Source organism: Polistes dominula, unplaced genomic scaffold (genome assembly GCF_049000335.1).
Source record: "Polistes dominula isolate Pdom_NZ unplaced genomic scaffold, Pdom_raw_medaka contig_77, whole genome shotgun sequence".
Taxonomy (NCBI): Eukaryota; Metazoa; Arthropoda; class Insecta; order Hymenoptera; family Vespidae; genus Polistes; species Polistes dominula.
Genome location: NW_028301152.1, coordinates 9,495,546 through 9,515,068, shown reverse-complemented (window position 1 = coordinate 9,515,068; position 19,523 = coordinate 9,495,546). Strand labels below are relative to the sequence as shown.

General features: G+C 26.6%; 1 protein-coding gene across 1 annotated transcript; it reads left to right on the top strand.

Moving 5' to 3' along the window:
- Positions 1 to 10,483: 10,483 nt before the first annotated feature.
- Vps20 (vacuolar protein sorting 20) lies at positions 10,484 to 12,113 on the top strand. Its single transcript, XM_015320090.2, has 4 exons — positions 10,484 to 10,673; positions 10,766 to 10,875; positions 10,953 to 11,359; positions 11,449 to 12,113. Exons 1-4 carry the CDS (start codon positions 10,566 to 10,568, stop codon positions 11,493 to 11,495), a joined length of 672 nt encoding a protein of 223 aa, XP_015175576.2. The 5' UTR covers positions 10,484 to 10,565; the 3' UTR covers positions 11,496 to 12,113.
- Positions 12,114 to 19,523: the final 7,410 nt, after the last annotated feature.

Here is a 19,523-nt window from a genome sequence, read left to right as displayed (position 1 = left end):
TTATGAATGATAAAATTATGAGAAAGTGAAAAAAGGAGAGTCAGGAGAAAATAAAAGATAAAATAGATTATACAGTATCGTTTGTGAAATTGTAAAATGGATTGGAAAAAATTGATCGTGTAAGAAAATAACAGACCAAAATCCAATAAAATGGTTATGATCATTTTAAAATGATTTATTACAAAATTATGATATGAATGATACAATTATGATTAGGTGAAAGTCAGTAAAAGATAAAAGATAAAAAGATAATACAATGACGTTTTGGAAATTCTAAAAAGAATTGAAAAGATTTGATTGCAAGAATATAAAATGAATTTTCTTATTGGTTTCGATGCAAACAAATTGAGAAACCTTTGAGAAAAACCAAGTTTACCCGCGATGTTAAATTTCGATACTTTGCGATTTTCGATTAGGAAGATGAAGAAGAAAAAGAGGAAGAAGTTGAAGAAAAAAAATGCATTATATATACATATAACGTATATACATATTGAAAAAGGGTTATTATGATCAATTATTAGTCAAAGGGGGAAAAAAGGGAGAGGATTCGAAAAATCGAATTTCGGAGGATAAGATCGAAAGTGTTACAGGTGGTGGAAGACAAAAGCTTAGGCGAATGAGAAAGTCGAAAAATATATTATGTGAGTGCAGTCCACGCGGTTTATATTTATAAATAAATTAATATTGAAATATTATACTATATATATATATATATATATATATATACATTTAGTATATAAATATATACATATATAAATAAGAAAGAAACAAAAAATATATTATGAGTATACAAATATAAATAAATAAATAAATGAATAAATAAATAAATAAATAAATAAATGAATAAATAAAAAAAATATATATACATATAAATATAAAAAAAAACGAATAAGGCGAGAAAATAAAAGAATTATAAAGATGAACAGAGAGATATTGAGAAATATTGTTTTATGCATTTGTATATATATATAATTATTGATGTTTTAAAAGCTAATAATATTATTGTACTGTAATTTTTGAATTACCACCGATTGCGAAAGAAAAAAAAAAAGAAGAAAGAAATAAGAAGAATATTTAAGTACGACGGAAACGGCAGAGTTGAGTAGTTCGATCGAAAAAAGTGGCTAATGTAAGTCATAATCATTTTTTTCCAGTCATTTTCTACAAAAGCAATTCCAGCGAAAAAAAACAAAATAGAAAAAAAAGAGAAAATGAAAATGAATTGAGCCTAGAAAGGTGAAGAATAAAATCGAAATGAACTGTCGATTGAATGAAACTCTGCCGTTCCTCGTACGCTAATGCACACGTATATATATATATATATATATGTATACAGGACAAGTGCATGTATATACATCTAGATAACAAAATAATTGAATTACCCATAATCGAAAAATAAATATATACGTCAAGAAAGATAGATAGAAAATGAAAATGTAGAAGAAGAAGAAGAAGAAGATAAAGAAAAAGAGAAGAAAAAAGAAAGGGAAGAAATCACAAAATGGAAAAATACGGGAAAGGCGGCGTTAATTAAATAAATTAATTAAATAATAACACGTGTCATTTTACAATTACCACGACCCGAGTATAATGTAATATCACGAGGTCAGAATTTTTTTCAAATGAATAGCATATTTAAAAAAACGGATATAATATAAATAAAAAAAAATAATAATAAAAGCACGCGCACGCAACATACACACACATACACACAATTATATACATTGACATAAAATTAAAAGGAATAAAAAAAATTAAAAAATAAGCACACATCAATAAAATATCGTTTTATCGTAATCATCTGCGCGGCCACAAGATAGAAAGACGAATGATTGAAATGATTAATTAAACTGAATACCATAATTCTAATCTCTCTTTATAGATAAAATCTTAAAATATAATTAAACAAATACAAAATATATAAGCTACTCAAACAATTAATTCGTTGTACCTATTTAATTAAATTTTTATTTTTATTTGTTGATATTTTTAAGATTATATATATATTACTTTTTTGTTTTATGTTGATATTGAGTTTAATTGATTTTTAATTTTTTATTACACCAATTAAAATTATTTTATTTAAAAAATTAATAAAAATAAGACTTTATATGTGTATGATATAATAACAACCGTACAGCTTATGTTAGTATTATTATCTTTTGTATAAAATGTTGAATGTTGGTTAAGTTCGCATATGAATAAAAAATAAAAAAAGATCGTTCGTTTGTCAAACATTTTATACGATAAAAGAAAAAAAGCAATATCGAGTAATAATTTAAAATTAATAAAAAGAGGTCATTGAGAAAAAAAATATTTGAAATTATCGAAGGAGGGTATAAGAAGAGTTTTCATAGATGATATTCGAGATAATCGAATATTATTATTATTAATTATTCATGGCAAATATAGAATACTAAATATTATATCTGAGTACACAAAAAGACTCTAATATATAGGGAATACTTGTATTATCCATGTTATTTAAGTATAATAATAATTATCTTCGCTTTGCCTAATCCAAATGACATGAGAAATGATGAAGGAAAAAGATAGAAAGATTGAAAGATAGAAAGATAAGTGATTTTGCAAAGAAGAGAAAAATTTCGTCCCCAAAGCTTGACCCTCTTTCGTGATCAGCACAATATTATAACGCTGACAATTAAATAATAATAATAATAATAATAATAATAATAATAATAATAATAATAATAATAATAATAAATAATAATAATAAATAATAATAATACTAATAATAATACTAATAATAAATAATAATAATTAAAAAGAGAAAAAAAAAGGAAAAACATGTTTGTAAGAAAAACTTTAGAAAGTTAAGCGCGAATGAATAAATAAAATGCCTAAAAAGTTATCTCGTCACACGGAATTAACAGAAAAAATGAAATAAATGAGGTAAAAAAAAAATAGAAAAACATATACAATACACATACATACACAGAAACAAATACATCAGCACACATATATAATTAAACTGGGCATTGATAAAATGAAAGAGCACGTATCACCGATTCGTCAGATCGTTCCTTCGGTCATATCCTAGCATCCTTTTACTAATACTTAGAACTCTACCCATATTCGTATTATCTTGATCGCGAATAAAACACAACTTAACTTAAACTTAACTTAACTTACATTAGTACCGCTAGTTTAGCAGCCGAACAAAGAAAAAATGATTGATGATTGATAACCAAAAGTGTGTGTGGAACACCACATTCTTATCCAGACAAAAAATGTTTTTCTTTTTTTCCCTTTGGTTTCCTCAAAACGGATGACAAAAACAAAAAGCTGATTAAAATGTTTAAGATTGCACACGGGTGCGGAGACAGCGACAATGGTTGACGGAGATGATTTACGATTACACTGCTCATCCTTGTTGCCCAACCATCCTCTTATATCCGCGATGTTAATAATGGGGTTACGAAGGATTGAAGATAATGCAAATTAGAAAGAAAGAAAGAAAGAAAGAGAGAGAGAGTGAAAGTAAAAGTGAAAGTGAAAGAGAGAGAGAGAGAGAGAAAGAACAAATGAGAAAGATAGAAGAATGTTATGTGTGTGTGAGAAGGAATACAATACGTTATGGATGTAGAGAAACAACACAACAAAAAGAGAAACACAAAACTTAATAAAAAAAGATAAAAAAGGAGTCCTTAGATAGATAGACAATTTTTCGAAGCAAAGTTAATTTTTTTTTTCGTATTAGTCGAGGGGTAGTAGGTGGCTAATCGAAAAAAAAAAAATTATTCGTTCGACTTGCTCTAATAATAATGTTCGCGAAAGATGAATTGGGAAAGTGTTCGATTTTTGATCGATCAATTTACATCCAGTCATTGTAAAACGTAATCGATCGATCAAAAATTAAATTCGATCCTTTTTTCCATTCGTGACACACACATATATATAATGCAAGAAGATTGTAAAATCGTAGGATAAATTAACTCGTCCTACCGGAGGTATACTGTTTGTTTTATCTTTTTTTTTAACAAATTAATATACGAGAATTTAATGGGCGACATTTATTATCTATAATCAACGTTATTATTATTTTAATTTTATTTTTCTTTGCTTGTTATTTTTTTTTCTTTTTTTTTACTCGTATACCACACATTGTACGTATTTAATTAATTATTATTTACATTTATATTTACATTTATTTATCGTTGTCGTTAACTATATATATATATATTGCTAATTATTATCATCATCCTTTATATTATTATTATTACTATTATTTACCGATTTTAATTTGTATTATTTTTGTCATATTATGATTATAATCAACATCCTATAATCATTGTTTCTAACTCACGGAAAATAACATTTCCCTACGCACCCAAACCCACCCACCAACCAACCAACCTCATGGCTTTTAATTTTGATTAATTTACCAACAAAAAATTAAGAAAGACAAAAAGTTTAGTTTAAAATGAAGATTTGTTGCCGACAAAAATGAAAAAAACAATTCCCAAGAATAATTCGTCGGTGGGCTTCTGTGACGATTATATTCGATCTTCGCTGAATGAAGGAAACTGCATTGTACAAATCATGAAAGATGCACCTAATCACAGTGAAGGAAGAATAAATCTGTCTCTAAGTTTTAGCATGTATTTAAATAATTAATAATAAATATATAAAAAGGAGCCTTCCGACATTTCGGGGAAGAAAGAAACACACATAAACACACAAACATAAACACATACATGAGGATATATTCAAAATATAACCCCAAGATGATATGTATATACATTATATATATATAAGTATATGCACATCACTTACAATTAAATAAAAAAGATAAAAAAATAAAACACATACAACATATTATGCATATGTAATAATGTGTTAATTACACATTGCACGCGTTCAAATGCGCACTTTACGTGCAATCAAGCAAACTGTTAAATATTCTTCCTGCATAATAATAAAGTAAAAAAAAAACTTTAAAATAATAAAAAAAAAGGATAAAAAACAAAACACAGAAAGAGGTGTAGAGAGAGAGAGAGAGAGAGAGAGAGAGAGAGAGAGAGGTTGAGATAAAGAGAGTGAGAGAAAGAGAGAAAGAAAGAGAGGGTAGCAACATATTAAAAGCTCCCAACACTCCTCTTTTAAAAAAAACCATCGTACAGTAGTAAAGCTATTAAATTGCATCGTATTTCGATTGAATTGTTATAAAATCATTTTCTTTTTTCTTATTTTTTTATATCGGATTTGATTTATTATCCACGAGATGTTGTTGGTTGATAAAACTCGTAACACACACCACCTGTAACGTAGAAAACAACAAACATCTCTCTTCTTACGAGGAACGTAGTCTGACGAGGAAAAACGTGGTCTGTCTGTCTGTCTGTCTGTCGAGAAAATTTCCTTTTTATTATTCTTTACAAAAAAAGAAAAAAAAATATACACAAAAAAAACTATATTTAAAAAAAAATCATTCTATGAATAACAACGCATTATTTTCTTATTCTAAACGAACATCCAATGTTATAAAACGTTTTTAGCGCTTTCGATTACTATTACAATTACCAACGAATGTAAAATTACTTGAGCAACAGTATGATTGTCAAAATTTCGATTGAAATATGTCCGATGATAAAAAGTACGCGGGTTAATTTTATAATAAAACGATTTGCATATTTTATTTTTAAACGATCCATATTTTATTAATTTGTTTCGCGCGGTACCCTATTGTAATACTTCAATGATAAAAAAAAAAAAAAGAGAGAAAGAAAGAAATAGGAAATTGTATCAAAAATAATATATCGTTAACCGGATGCGTTACGATTATAAGAAGACGAAAAACGTATGTGTTTTAGCTATATGCTATTCGCTCATTATATAAAACCAAAGTAAAATACACAATTTTATCGATAATTGCGTAAGATTTTCGTCTCCTCGCTCTTTAGTGCTTTTTAAATTTTTTTTTCAAGATAAAATGTGTTCGTCGATTAATAAATATTATATTCCGCACTGATAAAATAATATATCGCAAACCTATATCGTATCTCGTCGAAGAAACAACAACAAAAGTAAAATAGAAAAAAGGGTGCTTTCGCTCTCCAAACCCCCCTCCGACCCCAATTTTGGGTATAATTTTGTGTGAGATTTAAAAAACAAAAATGGTCTAATTGAATATCATTAAAAAATATATATATATATAAAAGCGCTTTATATTGTATAATTTGATTTTTTTATATATAATTGTCTATAAATATGAATATGTAAAATAATTTTTATACATACGTGTATGTGTGTGTATAAATACATATACATATATGTATATGTCGATACGCAATAGTACGAGTTTATTCTCGAATTTTCAATTAGGCGATATTAAGATCGCATAATTAAAAAAAAAAAAGAAAAAAAGAAAAACCTGGCTCTAATAATAAAATTTACAGTGATGAGCATTGTTATGTTAATGTAAAGACTGTTCGCGCAACTTAACGAATGATTGTTTTTTTCTTTTTTTCTTGAGTTATAGCCAAGATAAGATATATATATATATGTGTGTATGTTCGTTTTAATTCATATTCATTTTTCAAATTAACATATCAAAGAAAATCTATGAGATGTAAAAATTGTTTAATATTTTAGCGGTATGTTCGACGATGAAAAAAAAACTACGTCAATGTGGTTTCGCAAAGTTAGGTTAGATAGTTATTATTGTTAAAATGGTGGGCATGTGAAACATGATATTCGACATTAATTTTTTTAGGTTATATCATATTATTCTTTTTAAAAAGAAAAAGAAAAAGAACAAAAAATACACAAAGCGTCCCTTCATTTTTTAATTGTTTGAAATTGTGTGCATTATCTCCTAAGATAAGAAAGATACGAAATTTCTTTCTGGACAATAAATGGAATAAGAATGAAAAAAGAGCAAGGTTAAAAAAAAACACATTGATCGTATTATTTTTTTTTTAATCTCTTAAATGTATTCCATCCAAATTTTATCATAATTTCGTATTTATGAAATTTAATCGAACACACTTTGATTGCTCTGCAAAATTAATTCTTTTTAAAAACAAGTCGCATTATTTTCTGTAAAAATTTGTTATCTTCGCAATTTTATATTAGAACAGCTAAATAAGTAAAAAAATCTAGTTCTGAATTTTCTAATTTAAGTTTATTGATAAAATAATATCGTTGTGATTTCATCGATAATAATAAATAAACGATACTAATTATTAGATGAAAAATTTAACCATTTAACCTAGAAATTCAAAAAAAACATCTTCCATGAAAATTTTCTTACAATTCTCTATAAGAAATAAAAAGTAATAAAAAAATGTTTGTAGAATAGAGGTAAAAATTTGCGAAACTCGCGCATTAATGATAAAATAACCAAAACAAAAATATCGTTAATCAAAAAAAAAAAAAAAAATGGTGGAAACCTCCTCTGGTTTCAAGCGTGGCTTCGTATCTCCATTATCTGTGGAAATATTGTACCATATATATACATATTAATAGATATTTGTTAAAGCGGATCAATTCCTCGTAATTATTTGTGCTGTTAAAACAGATTGAATAATGCGCGCGAACAAAAACATGGCACAAAACACACACACACTCTAACATATTACACACGATCAAAAAAAGAAGCTTCAATTTTTTTCATTCCAATTTCGTAGAACAAAAAACGACAAATATTATTATTTATTCACTATAAAAATACACAATTGCAAAATGGTCAAGAGTTTAAACAGATAAATAATATGATAATTAGATGATGTTAAATCTAACTAGGCAGAGCAGTACTACGTAAAGACGAATAAACATTTCTTTTTTATTTTTTTTTTATTTTTGTATAATTTTGCAAAATCTTCAATGAAAAAAAAAAAAAATGAGCAACAGTATTACAATAATTCTACTTTGTACATTATCGATGAAAAAAAAGGAATGTGTTTAAATAACGCGATGCGTTTTGGTAACGTTACGAGTGAGAAAGTTCTGTTAGTTTTTTCGTTAGGTCTTGCCCTTTATGAAAAAAAAAAGAAAAAAAAAGAAATAAAGAATGTAATTTCAGAACACCAATATTTAATATCAAAGTGGCCGAACATTTTGTATACAAACTACGTTATGGATGATTCCGGGACTCTTAATCTCGTCATTCACATCGACAATTAAGAGGGAGGAAGACGAAAAAAAGGGGCTGCGTTTTTAGTAGTGGATCGACAATAGTTGGTAAACAAAAAAAATGGTAGGGAAAAACAAATTTTTGATATTTTCTACGATGGCTCGTATGGTAAAAAAAAAGGGAGAAAGTTAAGAAAGTAAGAAAAAAGGAGGAAGTTAAGGTGAAAATAAATGGAGGATTAAAAAAAAGCGAATGAATGAATGAAAGGCTCGGCGTTCTGACACAGCTTGCAATGAGGAAACTTGCAATATAACAAGCAATAAATAAGCCACTTTTAATTCCATGTATATTAAACAATTATGTGGATGCTTAAACGAAATTTATTGAATTAAACAAGCAAGCCAAGAAATAATAAGATGAAATACCAATTTTACATATTCTTACTAATCGTAAAACAATTACAATACGTATAGTGACATACTAAAAATTATACGATTATGTATCGATTTATCGATTTAAAGGAACAAAAAATAAAATAAAAAAAAATGGTAAATAATATTAAACGCCTGTGAGCGAGCAAGCGAGCAGATGGTAATCTAATCTTACGTAAGTACGTAAAAAATTTCAATTTTACACTACCGATAATAATGATATAACGATAAGAATATATAAGATATATGATGATTTATAATAATTATAACGTTGTACAGAATATTTATGAAAGGTTTGCTGCTGGCGAAAGAGTCGCGCGCTACTCATGCGTGTATATTTGTGATGATTGAACGAACGAACGAAGAAGAATAAGACAAAAAATTATAGAAAAAGTATGGTGTGTGCGCGCGCTAAACGTAAGAAAAAAGAGAATACACAACACTTTTATTGATCATTTTGTCAAATAGATCATTAATGTATTCAAAAAAAAAATGAAGATCGATAAATGAATAATTGATAAATGCATATTATACGCGAGTTTAATAAACGCGCGGCTCTCTCTATCCAAAAGCGGCCAGACTATAATGAATGTTTTGTAAGATAAAAGCAGAACGATATCTCAGTAAAAGATAAAATATTGGGAATCGCGTGTTCTAGAGAAATGTATGGTCGATCAAATTTCGTTCAATTTCGGAATGAATTCGACGATGCTTTTCTCTTTAGAAGGAAGAGAAGAAGGAGGACAGACACAGCAGCAGCTCTTTTTCCCGCGAAATATTTAGAGCGCTGCTATAGAAGAAAAACGCCATTAAATGGCCCTGACAATGAGAGATTTAATTATTATGGGAAACGAAATATGTAGGGACAAAAAAGGCAAACATAAAAGAAAAAAAAATTAAAAAAAAAATAAAGAAAAGTGAGATATTTACGCGCCGCAATATGGCGGCGAGAGCGAGGGCCGATAATCTAATTAATTGTGTATGTATACAGATAAAAATAAATATAATATTGCGATTATAAATATTAAACTCTAATAAAGAATAACAATATTGTACCCCTCTGTACATATAAATATATATTATAATACGATGATTATTACTATATGATTTATTATAAATATGTATACGCATGTATATATATATATACATATATATTATATATACACATATATACGTGTATATACATAAATATAAATATATCTCATAAATTCGCAAGATTATGTTCATTATCGTTTACTTATTATCATCGTCATCGACATCATTATTAATATCGTCATTGCCATCGTCATCATCATCATTATCATCGTTATCATCGCCATCGTCTTCATCATTCTTCTTCTACTTCTTCTTCTTCTTACTAATACTACTACTATTATTATTATTATTAATTATTATTATTATTATTAAAATTATTATTAGTTTTATTATGATTATAATTATATTAATTAATAATTATTATTATTATTGTTATTGTTATTACCATCATTATTATTATTATTATTATTATAACATCATCACTTTCATCATCACTATTATTGCTATTATTATTGTCATCATTATCATTACCATCGCCACCATCATTATTATTATTACTATGATAATATTAATATATAAGAGAAGGTTCACAACGTGCCGTGTGTATGTGGGAATAAAATATATAATATAATGGACATTGTTCAATTCAACATATCATGTCTGTTTATTTCTTTCCTCTCTGTAATCGATACTATATTAATAATAATTTTTATATTTTTATTATTTAGAGAATTAATTAATTCAATTTAATTTGACAATATTCTCGTAAAAAATAATTTAGATAACATAAAGTATATATATAACGAATAAATAAAAAATAATTGACGCGTATTTTTCATTTTTATTTAGCCACGTTTATATTTGGCGCCACTGCAACTAACTTCAAATTTGTATTTCGAGTATCGATTGACCAGATGGCGCTCTGTCAAGTCGTCGTCTTTTCGTGACAATGAAATGTGTTATTGTCGTGTTTATCGAAGATAGTCTGAACAAATTAATTTATGTTGATTTTATTTAAAATATTGCAAAAGAAGAAAAACGATATGGGTATATTTTTTGCTAAGAAAAAACCACAAAGTCGTGTTACCGAACAGGACAAGGCTATCTTGGTAAGCATCATCTGTCAGATTATTCTAACCTAAAAAAAATGAACTTTTGTATAAATTAGAATTGTTTTAATATTTTTAATAATGTTTTGTAGCAATTGAAACAAACCAGAGATAAAATTAAACAGTATCAGCGTAGAATTGAACAAAATCTTGAGAAGGAACGACTATTAGCAAAAAAACTTATACATAATGGACAGAAAGAGTAAGTTATTACAATCTTAACAATGATACTGTAAATTTAATCATTTATCGCATAATCATGTTTTAAAATTATTATAGTCGAGCCCTACTATTGTTACGTAAAAAGAAATTTCAAGAACAAGTTCTTTCAAAGACCGATGGTCAACTACAAAATTTGGAAACAATGGTACACGATATAGAATTTGCACAAATAGAAATAAAAGTAGTTGATGGCCTAAAAGAAGGAAATGTTGCATTGAAGAAATTACACGATATTCTTTCCATTGATGAAATCGAAAAAGTTATGGACGAAACAAGAGAAGGTGTGGAAAAACAAAGAGAATTAAATGAATTGTTGTCTGGTGAACTTACGCAAGAAGATGAGACAGATATAGAAGCAGAATTAGATGCTTTATTGAGTGCAGAAATAAAAGAAACTGCACCAGAAGTACCGGATGAAATAACACTGCCAGATGTACCTACAGTATTACCAGAAATCAGAAAAGGTAGGTTCTCTTATTGTTATTATATTATATAATGTTTCAACATTTATACTGATTTGATAAATATACGATTCTCCCTTTTGTATTTACAGAACGCTCGAAGGAAAAAGTACAAGAGGCAGTTGCATTAGAAGCATGAGAGACCAGTGGGTAGCAGGAGTAAAACTTCGACTACCTCAAAACTATGGAAAAGTTCTTTGTACATATGTACAGTGTATAAACTTAAGATTTTAGCTTTAACATTGAACAACATTTCATTGAAAATTGTGAAACTGCTTTTATTGTGAGTCTTTTAAATTATCTATAATATATATATATATGTATAAATTATTGCTGTGGATAATACAGTAACTAAGCAGAATATGTGATGTTGTAAGGGATAAGATGATTATCGATGAAATAACATAACTTTTTATATATATAGAATAATTTCTCAATTATCGGTATGTTAATTATGATTGTATATCCTTATAATTATTAGCTATGTTTTGTTTTGGATTTTTTTCTAAGAAATGTTTAATAGTCATTAAGAAAATTACTAATTTATAAAAAGAATAAGGTTGTTATATTCTTCAATTATAATTTTAACTGTATTATAACAACTGAAATAATTTTAAAGAATAAAAGAAAGGAAGTCTTATTTTCTTATCGTATGAAACTTATCAGATTATATCGTAACGTTATCGATCTGTCCAGATGAATAATATCTTATACACTTGTTTGTACGTTTCACGTGAGAATATATCTATTCAGAATATTGTGTGTAATTGTTCATCATTTAGAAAATCTTAACATAACAGTTTAATAGAATCGATAAAAATTTCTTCATATATGAAATAAATATAAAAAAATTTTTCATTATTTGTAGATAAAGTAATATTTTAATTAAAAAATGATTTAAGAGAACAAAATTACTGCATCTAAAGTAACAGTACGTAGTAAAATATTTTTATACAAATTGAATGATTTACAAGATTATTATATGAAAATAATTCATTAACTTATAATTTAATAATTTGATTATTTAATTATTATTATTTATTTCTTTCGCTGTAGCCTAATACGTGTAATTTATAAATTTACACGATTCATTAGGTAGTGTGAATGTCACAATGTTTCGAATGATGTCACAACCTGTTACCAGTTGACCTATGTCTTTTCTTCTAATCTACATAATTAGGGAGATGGTGATATTTTACGTGACGCCAGTACGAATCGATCTTTTAACATATTTCACGATAGTTCATACAACATCGTTGTCAATTTAAATTAAACAACAAGTTTTTATCCAGTTAATAAAATAAACATTAAAGTTTAGATTTTAATCGTATCGTAATTTAATTTGAAGACAATCGTCATATTAAAAGATACGATTAATTTCAATCGATGCAATTATCATCGATCATTCGAGAACACGAACATTAGTTATCTAGCGCCAATAATAAAAGCTTATATACAATTTCCTGATGGCAATACGTAATAGATAGTAGAAGATAAGGAACCACATATCCCAAGGTTAACACATACGTTAGCTGCTTTGACCAAAAAGAAGGTACTAACGTTTTAATAAACTTTCTTGTATTTTTTATTACGATAACACTGATCTTTATACATTTAGAAAAATCTTTACGTGATGGTTGACAACTCATATAACAATTTCTTTATTAAAATATATGTAAAAAAGATATTTTAAAAAAGAAATCGGAACTATGTAGACCAACAAAATTAAAATTGACTATACATATGTTTAAGGATACATATTATGTACATTATGTATTTGCCAACATTATTATTTGCACTGTGATAATTTGTCTAATTCGTTTGAAAAATATTTGTACAAAAATTCATAGCCTTCTCTATCTTTTTTTTTCTTTTTTTAACAAACTATGGACCTATCTAAATACGCTCTATCTTTTATTCTCTTCAATTATTTCATATTAACGTTTGTTATACACTTATTATTACTTAACACTTAACTAACCGCGCGCGACATAGTCAACTGTACTTTTGCTACTGAATATTTTTCACAAGTAAGGTGAACTAATATTCATTATTTAAAAATTATTTAAACGATTAATTATATTTTTTTTATGTTTAAATAGAAAATGTTTGTCTCTCTCTCTCTCTCTCTCTCTCTCTCTCTCTCTCTCTCTCTCTCTCTCTTATGATGATGGTTGCAAATAAATCCAGATTTAAATAACAGAAAAAAGAAAATGAGTTGATATGATTAAAATGAGAGATCTCTCTCTGGCAGTGCGATTGACTAAGTGTTTACATCGTAATTCATTAATAAACGATCATCATCTAAGAGGAAAAACAATTGTACTCTGTGGAAATATGAACCTTTCTTACAAAACGTAGCGTCTTCAATAACATTGATATTCCTAACTCGTAGTATGTCTAATTAGAATTACAATGTGAACGGAGGTGTGTACGGATAATTGAGCATGCGTATCCAATTGCCTTACCATCGTCGAAAATAACTTCAATTACATAGATTCAATAAGGAAAAATCACGTATTTTCTTCGAACTGACTTACATACGAATGATTGAAAACAAATTATTTATATAAAGGTTTCATTGTTCTTTTAATTCTAATTTTTTTCATTTTTTTTTCTTTTTTTTTCTTTTTTGATGCTGCATGAATTGTCTTTAACAAATCTGATGACGTTTAAAAAGTAATTGTAAGAAGTAAAAGACTTTAATTAAACTAAATCGATAAGACACAATGAAGATGAAATTGTATAATCATAATCGTTCAAAAATCGATAGTTTCTCTAAACTACGTTAGTAGACAGATACAGGAAATGAATGACTAGTATCATAATATATTTGAAACGTCAAGACGACATTACCTATACGGATCAGTAAATCTATACTTAAAACCGGGCGACCTTCATTAGTATGAAAGAAAAAAAAGAAACTACATTTTTTTACTGTCTTATTCTTCTTCTTTTTATTATATTATTATATTTATTATATTTTTCATTTTTCATTTAAATTCTTAGGTGTGACAAAAATTTATGAAACGATATTAAAAAGAAAGGGAGCATAAATATAGGATTTTATAAAAAAAATTATATATATATATATAAACTAAACTAAATATGTATATATATATATTGTTTTTCTTTCTCTTATTTTTCCTTTTTTATTGTAGGCACGTTTGATCGTCATTGCTATCATACATTTAGCGATTAATAAAAGTTTTTAACGTAAATAAAAGAAACCATAGTCGGACGACTTAGTTAGTCGACGAACTTAGTCAAAAAATTATGAATTTTTTTGGATTGAAATTAATTGTAAAATAAATCAAAATATTTCATTGCTTTTAGATATTACGTGTTAAGTATAATATTGATTTAAAAATTCAATACAGAATATCTTGAATTTTTATAACAATCTTAACCAGGTTTTTTTTAATAGTCGAATATTTATTTTAAAAAATCGAATAAAAATTTCCGATATATTGAAACAACGTCACACAGATAAATAATTTAGTGGTCATTAAATAGCTAAACATGGTTTTTTAAGACTTTTATCATGTGATGTAACTTTTTGTTAATGAAAAAAAAAATATATATATATATATATATATATATATATAAGTTCATAAAATATTTATTACTTCCGGCTTTCACTTATTTTTATTTCTTTTTTTGAATTTACGTATAAACCACAATAAATATCAGAATAAATTTCTATCTCTAAGAAATTTTTCAACGAAAGATATTTCGTCATAATGAGACATTCTCTCTGACGACAAAATAACATATTTTTCAAGATGATAGTCTTAGAAAATGATGAGTCGATTAATGAATCAGATACTACAATTATAATCAATACTACGTCATCAACGAAATTCATCGATAAACTTATCGTCTTAGTGAAAGATATATAGATGATATAATACGTTCATATTAATGATACAATAAATCTTGCATGATGAAATACATCATGTACATTTTATTTGTATTACAATGGATCACTTTTACATCGTACTATTTTTTGTTTTTTTTTACTAAGAGTTCTCATGTCTATTTATATAGTGACGATAATAAATCATGTTATTCGAATTCAGTCAGTTAGATATGAGAATGATTAAATATTTCCAAATGAAAATACTATGTTAATTTATCATTCGATTAATTTTTATTTCAACCTCGTGAAAAAAATCCACTAGGAAAATTTCTTCAAATTAAGAATTTTAGGAAAATTTTTAACGATTTGATCAAAATTAGAAAAACCCCCCCCAAAAAACATAAAAATATATCGTGACAAATAACATAATAATTCATGAAGTAATTACAATCGAATTGAATGAATTGCTAATCAATATCTCATTGATATTACAATAATAAACTTCTAATCAATTCAAATATAAATCATTCCCGTATAAATCGTGATAGTTTTTATAAAATATTTTTTTGTTGTTAATGACTATTACAAGACTTGCTACGCATATATAATTGCTTAATATAAATATATTACGAACGATTGTTTTGACTTTGATCATTATATAATTTTATATATAAGGAAACGTGATTTGTAACTAACAGTACCGTTTTTCTTAACTACTGCGTAATTTGATTTTTTTTTGTTTAAAAATCACGCTGGATAATTAACAAATTAAAAGTATTCAATGCAATAGAATTGACTGAACATGATGAAACTTCACAAATTTTTGTTAAGTTCAACGATCTCGTAATATTATTTTAACTTAAAGTAAAAAAAGAAAAAACTAATAAAAAAAGAAGAAGAAAAAAATATATTTTTTTCGGAGGAAAAACGATAAAAATAATTAAAGCAATGATAATAATTATCTTTTAACTCGTAAGTTATCAATCGTAAATAATACTCTCCAAACGTTGATATTTTCAGAGACCTCTCTACCTGGTTGCTTGCTTGCTGGCTGCCATTTGCTGGTTACTTTAAAGAAGAAACTGTCGAGAGATAATTCCGCGTATCTCAAAAAACCTTTCGCTGCCAACCAAGCACATCACACGATGATACCAAAACCGATAAAGTGTTTATACCTTACTTTGGTCGCCTTCTTAATCCTATTTTCGCGTCTGATAAAATTGAAAATCAATATTGGAAAAGTACACCGAAAAATCGAGAAAAAAAAAGTAAATGGCGATAGTGTGTGATATATTTCATTTAATAAGATTTTTTGGGGAAAAAAAATCAGTCACGAATCTTGATCTTTTATTTTTTCTCTCTCTCTTGTCTTATTTCATGCTGTAAAAAAAAAATTTGTGAACGTAGCAAAATATTGAGAATTCAATGTATCCGCTTAGTGTCTGATTAGCGTCATATTTCGCTGAATCTTCCTTTTTTTTTCTCTCTATCTTTATGCACACACATACATGCATTTATCGATAATACTTATTTTGCTTGAACGTCTTATTGTCATTAGATATAATAATTATTATCGTCTGAAATCTTGGCGCTTTTCTAACACACGTGTGAATTAGATGTTCACGTACTCGTGTTTACCATACACGTGCATACATATATGTATTCTATCCATGGAATACCGGACACAGAGAAAGAACTCGCATTTACATGTGCACCGTTTCATCTCCGTCATGGCCTTGAACGCTAACAGCGTAAAAACGTCGTAAAGAGATGACTTTGAGTAGCAAGATTTTCTTTTTCTTTCTTTGTCATTTTCATTGGAAAAAAAGAATACATAAGATTCTCTATCTCTCTTTCTTTTTTTAGATAAATAAAGAGTGAAAGTGTTACGGATTTTAAATCGAAAAAAAAAGAAAAAATACTTTTATTATCTTGTTTTCCTGTTATGTTTATGTTTCTTGAATGGAATTCGTATTTTTTATCCTAATCACGTTCGTAATCCTTTTTTTGCATATAAACTCAATGCCGCATTAAGAAGAATATCCTTATCTTTTAACTTTTTTTTTCTATAGTTTCGAACTTTGTTATTAACATAACCGACAGTTTTTCAATGACTCCAAGAAATTATACATATGTGTGTGTATTTTACTTGTGTGTACGCATATCAAATATCGTATGCTTTATTCAGAAGACGTTCGTTTCATATGAAGAAACGTTAATTGTACCGTTGTCTGAAACACGTTTTGCGTGTTACCAATACAATCTTGTTTTTTTTATACATATGACACTTAGATATGTACACACACACACACACACACACACACACACACACACACACACACACACACACACACACACACACACAGACAATAATCTTTCTAATTATATCTTTTCGTACATGTAAGAGAAAGTCCGATGCATAAGTGAACATATTTAGAAACGTTCGTATGAGAGAGAGTATTCTCTTGTTATAAATTTGATCCTAAAATAAATTTCTATTATCTTTCTCCTCTTTTAATAATTTTATTAACATCTAAAAAACGTTATCATTGCACATAAATAAATTCGTTATGCGAACTGGTAAGCTAATTCAACCGGTGCATACGGGAATGCACGAGTTTATCTCAAATTATATTTTTTATTGTTTCATTTTATTCCGGCATAACCTCAAAATATTCTAAACATCTTTGAGAATGTGTTTTGTTTTTTTTCCAAAATTACAATTTAAATAACCAATGATCACAAGTTTATACGGATGACGAGTATACACGTCAATCAGTAAGACAACAGTTACCAAGTATGATAATCTTTTTGCGTTGACATTTCGATTCGATGTTAACAGGAATATCGAATGGCTATTAGGAATTTCCAAAAAGGTTTTTATTATCCTAAAGTTATTATTAAAGTATCGTTTAGTTTTTATTTTTGTCTCCTTTTATTGAAGTGATGCATATTAATGACAGATATTTACATATTATTTACTATTTTTATTTTTTTATAGATACGAAGAAATTAATTTCTAGAAATGGATTTGTCGTACAAACGATTATACCCAAGTCAATTATTTATTTGTCACTTGTAAGTTAATACGATAAAGCACGAGATGTAACAACCTTCTTGCGTGTTGTTAATAATAGCGTTAATTAATTCTTATTATTTCGAAACTAGCAATTGTCAGGTTGTACACGTTCCCGTACATGTACATGTTTATTACTTACTCTAATCAATTGATTTTAAAGAGTACTCGTGTAAACTGTGAAATTGATAATTATTGAGAAAGTATAATTATAATGTATAATTTTTAACTATCGTTAAATTATTTTTGTGTAAAAATATACAATACCATCAATTTTAATGTTGCCACATTAAACACCAAGAGTGATCATTTTATCGCAAAAAAATAATACTTGGAGATTATTATAATATAAAGAGAATAATAAATACAGTATTTTATATACATGAAATATACAATATTAAAAAAAAATAATCTCTTTTGCGATAAATTGAGAATAATGAGCGTTTTTAAAAGTAGCAAAAGTTATTTGTGCCATTTGTTATTACAACTGCGACTAACCACCATCTATATATATATATATATATTTTTTTAAATGTTCACAACAACATAATCAAAATAAAATGACAACATTTTGTCTCTTCATCAAGCAAAGAACTTAAATACATTCTTTATCATGATCGTCACGTCGATCTTTCAAAGTGGAATCAATTCTGTCGTAACATGAGACAGATAGACGACGGGTTAATAAAATCAAAAATAGGATAAAAATTTCCTCGTTTTAATGATATTTGTCATTTCATTTGTAATACGAAAGAAAAAGAAAAGAAGGTTAATTATGACAATATGCTTTTATCAATGACGTAGATCGTTGACTAATGATATAAATTAATAATCAAGGATTGTGTACCGTTGTAAGAATAATATTTTTAAATCTGAATAACGAGCTACATGACGAATTTTTGGAATATACAAAAATTTATAGCATATATAAAATTTTTTTTTTATGTAATTTAAGTACATATATATATATATATATATATATATATATATATATATATTTATAATTTGATAAATTATAGGTATATATGTATTTAATAATATAACTTCTAAACTAGTTAACTAACTATGTAGTTAATAATATAACTTCTAATTTATATAAAATATATATATAATTTAAGTACATTTATTAAATTTAATAAAATTTATTATTTAATATATATAATTATAATATAATATAATTATCAATAAAAATATAAACATAATATAATAAATTATAATATAATAAAAAT

What these genes read in the sequence shown, in the direction of transcription:
- Vps20 (XM_015320090.2), top strand. Translation starts at nt 10,566, where the DNA reads ATGTTGATTTTATTTAAAATATTGCAAAAGAAGAAAAACGATATGGGT. An exon ending in ATACATAATGGACAGAAAGA is followed by an intron (nt 10,876 to 10,952) that starts GTAAGTTATTAC and finishes AAATTATTATAG; the next exon opens with TCGAGCCCTACTATTGTTAC. An exon ending in ATTACCAGAAATCAGAAAAG is followed by an intron (nt 11,360 to 11,448) that starts GTAGGTTCTCTT and finishes TTGTATTTACAG; the next exon opens with AACGCTCGAAGGAAAAAGTA.